Raw genomic sequence first — 7,382 nt, 5'->3', positions numbered from 1 at the left:
CTCTTTATCTTTCTGTCCATCATCATGTCCTGGATCTTTTACTATTTACTCCTTCTCTCTTCTCTGCCTCCCAGCTCAGCCCAAGTGTAGTTAGTGATGGTGTAGTGAGTGATGGTGTAGTGAATGAGTGGTGTAGTGAGTGATGGTCTAGTCTAGTGAGTGGTGATGTAGTGAGTGATGGTCTAGTCTAGTGAGTGGTGGTGTAGTGAGTGATCGTGTAGTGGTGTAGTGAGTAAAGGTGTAGTGAGTGATGGTGTAGTGAGTGAGTGGTGTAGTGAGTGATTGAGTGGTGTAGTGAGTGATGGTCTAGTCTAGTGAGTTGTGATGTAGTGAGTGATCGTGTAGTGGTGTAGTGAGTAAAGGTGTAGTGAGTGATGGTGTAGTGAGTAAAGGTGTAGTAAATGATGGTGTAGTGAGTGGTATTGTGAGTGAAAGAGTAGTGAGTAAAGGTGAGGTGAGTGATGTAGTGAGTAAAGGTGTAGTGAGTAAAGGTGGGGTGAGTGATGTAGTGGGTGAAAGTAGTGGGTAAAGATGTATTGTGAAGGTGTAAGGTGATGTAGTGGGTAAAGATGTAGTGAAAGTGTAGTGAGTGAAAGTGTAGTGAGTGAAGGTGTAGTGAGTGAAGGTGTAGTGAGTGAAAGTGTAGTGAGTAAAGGTGTAATGAGTGATGTAGTGGGTAAAGGTGTAGTGGGTGATGTAGTGGGTAAAGGTGTAGTGAGTAAAGGTGTAGTGAGTGGTGTAGTGGGTAAAGGTGTAGTGGGTAAAAGTGTAGTGAGTGAAGGTGTAGTGAGTGAAGGTGTTGTGAGTGAAAGTGTAGTGAGTGAAAGTGTAGTGAGTGAAGGTGTACTGAGTGAAAGTGTAGTGAGTAAAGCTGTAGTGAGTAAAGGTGTAATGACTGAAGGTGTCGTGAGAGAAAGAGTAGTGAGTGAATGTGTAGTGAGTAAAGCTGTAGTGAGTAAAGCTGTAGTGAATAAAGGTGTAGTGAGTGAAGGTGTAGTGAGTGAAGGTGTAGTGAGTGAAGGTGGAGTGAGTGAAGGTGGAGTGAGTGAAAGAGTAGTGAGTGAATGTGTAGTGAGTGAAAGTGTAGTGAGTGAAGGTGTTGTGAGTGAAAGTGTAGTGAGTGAAGGTATTGTGAGTGAAAGTATAGTGAGTGAAGGTGTAATGAGTAAAGGTGTAGTGAGTAAAGGTGTAGTGAGTGAAAGTGTAGTGGGTGAAGGTGTTGTGAGTGAAAGTGAAGTGAGTGAAAGTGTAGTGAGTGAAGGTATTGTGAGTGAAAGTGTAGTGAGTGAAAGTGTAGTGAGTGAAGGTGTTGTGAGTGAAAGTGTAGTGAGTGAAAGTGTAGTGAGTGAAGGTGTTGTGAGTGAAAGTGTAGTGAGTGAAAGTGTTGTGAGTGAAAGTGTTGTGAGTGAAGGTGTTGTGAGTGAAAGTGTAGTGAGTGAAGGTGTTGTGAGTGAAAGTGTAGTGAGTGAAAGTGTAGTGAGTGAAAGTGTAGTGAGTGAAGGTGTTGTGAGTGAAAGTGTAGTGAGTGAAGGTGTTGTGAGTGAAAGTGTACTGAGTGAAAGTGTAGTGAGTGAAGGTGTTGTGAGTGAAGGTGTAGTGAGTGAAAGTGTAGTGAGTAAAGCTGTAGTGAGTAAAGGTGTAATGAGTGAAGGTGTCGTGAGTGAAAGAGTAGTGAGTGAATGTGTAGTGAGTAAAGCTGTAGTGAGTAAAGCTGTAGTGAATAAAGGTGTAGTGAGTGAAGGTGTAGTGAGTGAAAGTGTAGTGAGTGAAAGTATAGTGAGTGAAGGTGTAATGAGTAAAGGTGTAATGAGTAAAGTGTAGTGAGTGAAGATGTAGTGAGTGAAGGTGTAGTGAGTGAAGGTGGAGTGAGTGAAGGTGGAGTGAGTGAAAGAGTAGTGAGTGAATGTGTAGTGAGTGAAAGTGTAGTGAGTGAAGGTGTTGTGAGTGAAAGTGTAGTGAGTGAAGGTATTGTGAGTGAAAGTATAGTGAGTGAAGGTGTAATGAGTAAAGGTGTAATGAGTAAAGGTGTAGTGAGTGAAAGTGTAGTGAGTGAAGGTATTGTGAGTGAAAGTGTAGTGAGTGAAAGTGTAGTGAGTGAAAGTGTAGTGAGTGAAGGTGTTGTGAGTGAAAGTGTAGTGAGTGAAAGTGTAGTGAGTGAAGGTGTTGTGAGTGAAAGTGTAGTGAGTGAAAGTGTAGTGAGTGAAGGTGTTGTGAGTGAAAGTGTAGTGAGTGAAGGTGTTGTGAGTGAAAGTGTAGTGAGTGAAGGTGTTGTGAGTGAAAGTGTAGTGAGTGAAGGTGTTGTGAGTGAAAGTGTAGGTTGTGAAAGTGTAGTGAGTGAAAGTGTAGTGAGTGAAGGTGTTGTGAGTGAAAGTGTAGTGAGTGAAGGTGTTGTGAGTGAAAGTTTAGTGAGTGAAGGTGTTGTGAGTGAAAGTGTACTGAGTGAAAGTGTTGTGAGTGAAAGTGTTGAGAGTTTTACACACTCACATAAAACTACTTCCCTCGCATCTCTCCTCAATCACATCCAGTATAGACATCTGTAATGTTTCAGTTTCTACCTGTCCAGCAGATGCTGGAGTGAAACAACCTCTGGCGTGTGTGTGTGTGTGTGTGTGTGTGTGTGTGTGTGTGTGTGTGTGTGTGTGTGTGTGTGTGTGTGTGTGTGTGTGTGTGTGTGTGTGTGTGTGTGTGTGTGTGTGTGTGTGTGTGTGTGTGTGTGTGTGTGTGTGTGTGTGTAACCCTCTCTCAACGTGTGTGTCTGTGGGTGGTGGGATAGGCAGAAGATATATTTCCATTCTAATTAAATGAATGAATAAAGTATCTGTTCTATTCTAATCTCTCAGACTCTAGGCAGATGCAGACATCTCCGTCGTGGTCCTATGAGCAGTCCTACCCCTACCTGGGTCAGATAACCACGCCCACCGTCCACTCAACCACGCCCATCTCACCCAGCCGCTCCTCCCTCAGTGACCTGTCCAGCCGCCTCTCAGGTAACACACAAACACTCCTTCACCCACTGCCGACTGACCGTAGTGTTCTCTTACAGTCATCGATCTCACTCATTCACTTCCTGCTTCCACTCTAACCCCTGACCTCTCCCCCTACAGGCCCTGACCTCACAGCCTTCAGCGACCCCCGTATGTCCCTGGATCGCCCGTTCTCCTCCCTGACCTCGCTCCCTGACAGCCGCTACCCTGACCCGCGCATGCACTACCCTACTGGGGCCTTCACATACACCCCCACCCCTGTATCAAACGGCGCCATTGGACTGACCATGGCGACCACCCCTGCTGGGCGTTACCACACCTACCTCCCCCCGCCCTACCCCACAAACGCCCCACAGGGCCAAAGTGGACCGTTCCAGGCCGGTTCCTCTCCCTATCACCTGTATTATAGCACGGCCGCTGGGTCCTACCAATTCTCCATGATGGCGGGGGGAGGCGGGGAGCGGTCTCCTCCGAGGATATTCCCTCCCTGCACCAACGCATCCACAGGCTCCTCCCTCCTGCACCCGTCTCTGCCAAATCAGAGCGAAGGGGTGGGGGTGGAAGCGGAGGGAAGTCACAGTAGCTCCCCTACCAATATGGTACCCGAGGCCGTATGGCGGCCATATTGAGCACGGCAGCGGGGTTGACAAATGATTGACGGACTTGCTGGCTCATTGGAGTGGAGAAGGGGCTTTCACGGAGCGTTCCTATTGGATCATTAGAATGATCAAGGAACAAATTGAGGAAGGAACAGAAACAGGGTGCCATTTTACACCGAGGAGCATATAGCAGCTGAAAATAATTCAGCTTTGTTTTATAAAAGGATTGTTTGCCATGGTTATGATTGTTGTTGGTATTATGAATTACTCGTGGCCAAAAATACAATGGGTGATTTTTATGTGTACCACAGGCACTCCCCTCCTATCCCACCTCCCCTTGTACCTCCTCCCCCTCTCCTCCCTTATCCCACCTCCCCTTGTACCTCCTCCCCCTCTCCTCCCTTATCCCACCTCCCCATGTACCTCCTCCCCCTCTCCTCCCTTATCCCACCCCCCTTGTACCTCCTCCCCCTCTCCTCCCTTATTTCACCTCCCCTTGTACCTCCTCCCCCTCTCCTCCCTTATCCCACCCCCCTTGTACCTCCTCCCCCTCTCCTCCCTTATTTCACCTCCCCTTGTACCTCCTCCCCCTCTCCTCCCTTATCCCACCTCCCCTTGTACCTCCTCCACCGTCCCCTCGCCCATACCCGGGCGCGAACCAGGGACCCTCTGCACACAACAACAGTCACCCCTCGAAGCATCGTTTCCCATCGCTCCACAAAAGCCGCAGCCCTTGCAGAGCAAGGGGAACTACTACTTCAAGGTCTCAGAGCAAGTGACGTCACCGATTGAAACGCTATTTAGCGCACACCGCTAACTAAGCTAGCCGTTTCACATCCGTTACAATCCCACCTCCCCTTGTACCTCCTCCCCCTCTCCTCCCTTATCCCACCTCCCCTTGTACCTCCTCCCCCTCTCCTCCCTTATCCCACCCCTCCTTGTACCTCCTCCCCCACTCCTCCCTTATCCCACCTCCCCTTGTACCTCCTCCCCCTCTCCTCCCTTATCCCACCCCTCCTTGTACCTCCTCCCCCTCTCCTCCCTTATCCCACTCTCCCCTTGTTCAACATGGAGAGAGTGATGTTAATGTAAATGATGGCCAGCCAAGATCTGTGTCTGTTCTGTCATGTTTGTATTGGTTTATGGCCGTGATATTGTCTGCACTGATCTACAATCAGCACTGTTATTCGATTCACAATGGTTAAGGGTAGGAATTTACAGGGAATGCTGTACCCAGTTCAGTGCTTATGGACATTGTACTGTCACACCAAAGTGTAACAGGTCATTTGCTTTATGATTCCTTAATTTATTCTCTTACAATACATTTTTGGTTGTACTGTGTGTGTGTGTGTGTGTGTGTGTGTGTGTGTGTGTGTGTGTGTGTGTGTGTGTGTGTGTGTGTGTGTGTGTGTGTGTGTGTGTGTGTGTGTGTGTGTGTGTGTGTGTGTGTGTGTGAAGGAACAGATAAGGCCTACATTGCCACATGGTTCACCTCATAGTTGTAAATAGTCTTTAAATGTAAATGACGACATTGTCCATGTTTGATGACATCATTGCCTCCCACAGAGGTATGTCACAGCAACATCAAATATGCCTTTTCTCACATTTTGTTTTACTTTATGAATATAAATATTGTTGTAAAGAAAATAAAACCAGTCTTTTTGTATTTTCTCTAAATCTCTCTCTCCCACAATCTGTCTCAATCTCTCCCTTTCCCTCTCTCGTATTGGGCTGAAGGGAAAGGGACTTGTTGGCACTGGAATCTGTGCCAACATTCTCCCCCCTCCTAAGCACACACACACAGCCTTATGCTATTCCTGACCCAGGAAGAATTTACACAGGCAACCAGACAAGCACTGGCCTGCCCTCACTGCCACTCTACGTTTCCAGAAAGACAAACGCAACCTTCACTAAAATACACACTGATATGGGCGCGTAGACAGACACTCACAAAGACTTCTGAAATGTCCTGTAAATACACACTGATATGGGCACGTAGACAGACACTCACAAAGACTTCTGAAATGTCCTGTAAATACACACTGATATGGGCGCGTAGACAGACACTCACAAAGACTTCTGAAATGTCCTGTAAATACACACTGATATGGGCGCGTAGACAGACACTCACAAAGACTTCTGAAATGTCCTGTAAATACACACTGATATGGGCAGACACTCACAAAGCACACTGATATGGGCACGTAACAGACACTCACAAAGACTTCTGAAATGTCCTGTAAATACACACTGATAGACAGACAAATACTCACAAAGACTTCTGAAATGTCCTGTAAATACACACTGATATGGGCGCGTAGACAGACACTCACAAAGACTTCTGAAATGTCCTGTAAATACACACTGATATGGGCACGTAGACAGACACTCACAAAGACTTCTGACAGACACTCAGACACTCACAAAGACTTCTGAAATGTCCTGTAAATACACACTGATATGGGCGCGTAGACAGACACTCACAAAGACTTCTGAAATGTCCTGTAAATACACACTGATATGGGCGCGTAGACAGACACTCACAAAGACTTCTGAAATGTCCTGTAAATACACACTGATATGGGCACCTTTTTTTCTCCCTCTCCCTCTCCCTCTCCCTCTCTCCCTCTCTCTCTCTCCCTCTCCCTCTCCCTCTCCCTCTCCTCTCTCTCTCTCTCTCTCTCTCTCTCTCTCTCTCTCAGGGCTAAATAACCCACATACAGACACACAAACTGACACACAGATAGCTGAATAAAGGCAAACCTGTCCAGACAGTGGGTACACAGAGCGTGGCTGTTAGGTCTGTGTTGTAATCCTTCTCCAGGACTCAGGCCAAGGCCCATAAAACCACACAGTCTCCAGGAGAATAGGGCAGTGGGGTGGGAGAGACACAGAAACACAGTCTATGATGCTATAATACACCACTATTCACTGTCTATATTATAGCCTATGATATTCTTTATCTAAAACCAAGGAGTTCCTCTCTGTATTTATTATGTGTTCCAAGCAGGTTTCAAACGGATTAAAACCCATAACTCATGTGTTGCAACTGCAAGTAGGCCTACATATAAACCAATTGAATCATCTACTTTCACATGTAAACAAAGAATCCACAGACAAATAGGTCTATTCCTCATAACTTGGTTAGGGGAACCTTATCATAAATCAACATTCAATGAGAAAGCGTTGTGAATGGCGTCTCGTAATGAGGCCCACAGACTTTGTGGTGGTCTTATGAGAAACAGGCCAAACTTGATCTATGTATGGCTACCATGGCACGTTGATCTTCCTTTGAGGAAGTGTAGATCGGTGATTCAATTCTAGTCGCAACTTTATCATCAGGGACGCATACTTTCCGTTGCTTTGTTTGAAGTTTCACCAGGGGTGTATTCAATCAGCCGATTCTGTGGCAACCCGTTTATTAAACGGAAGCAACGGAAATACTTTTCCTAAACGTTTTAAAGCTGTTTAGACTAATGATTACACCCCTGGTTTGTTTGAAAATGCTCGCACATGTCCAGGTCAGTGAAAAAGACCTGTATACAATTACAGGTGCACTAAACCCTCAAACCCGCCTTATTATAGTCCGTGTTGATACAGGGTAGTTTGTCCAATAGGCGTAGCCTACAAGACAGCGGTACTGTTGAGGGGAACAGGAGAACACCCACCGCCATCGGGAACGTGGGTAACGAATTAAACTAGTTTATCCCCGTTGATATTGGCAGCCTATGAGCGTGACACACTCAATCACAAGGAATAACCTGGAAAGTGTTAGCTTTGCTGTTAGTCATGGCAGGAC

At 46.5% G+C, this 7,382-nt stretch overlaps 1 protein-coding gene across 4 annotated transcripts in view; it reads left to right on the top strand.

Moving 5' to 3' along the window:
- The window catches only part of LOC135543343 (runt-related transcription factor 1-like), a 54,291-nt gene extending 49,031 nt beyond the window's left edge, over nt 1-5,260 (top strand). For all 4 annotated transcript variants that reach the window (XM_064970529.1, XM_064970531.1, XM_064970530.1 and 1 more), the window contains 2 exons: nt 2,841-2,987; nt 3,105-5,260. In XM_064970529.1, coding sequence (XP_064826601.1) covers nt 2,841-2,987; nt 3,105-3,613 — 656 coding nt within the window. In that variant the 3' untranslated portion in view covers nt 3,614-5,260. The remainder of the gene's footprint in view (nt 1-2,840; nt 2,988-3,104) is intronic.
- The last annotated feature ends 2,122 nt before the right edge of the window (nt 5,261-7,382 follow it).

Source organism: Oncorhynchus masou, chromosome 7, assembly GCF_036934945.1.
Source record: "Oncorhynchus masou masou isolate Uvic2021 chromosome 7, UVic_Omas_1.1, whole genome shotgun sequence".
NCBI classification, from domain to species: domain Eukaryota; kingdom Metazoa; phylum Chordata; class Actinopteri; order Salmoniformes; family Salmonidae; genus Oncorhynchus; species Oncorhynchus masou.
The sequence above is the reverse complement of the archived record's forward strand: the minus strand, read 5'-3'. Positions and strand labels throughout refer to the sequence as shown.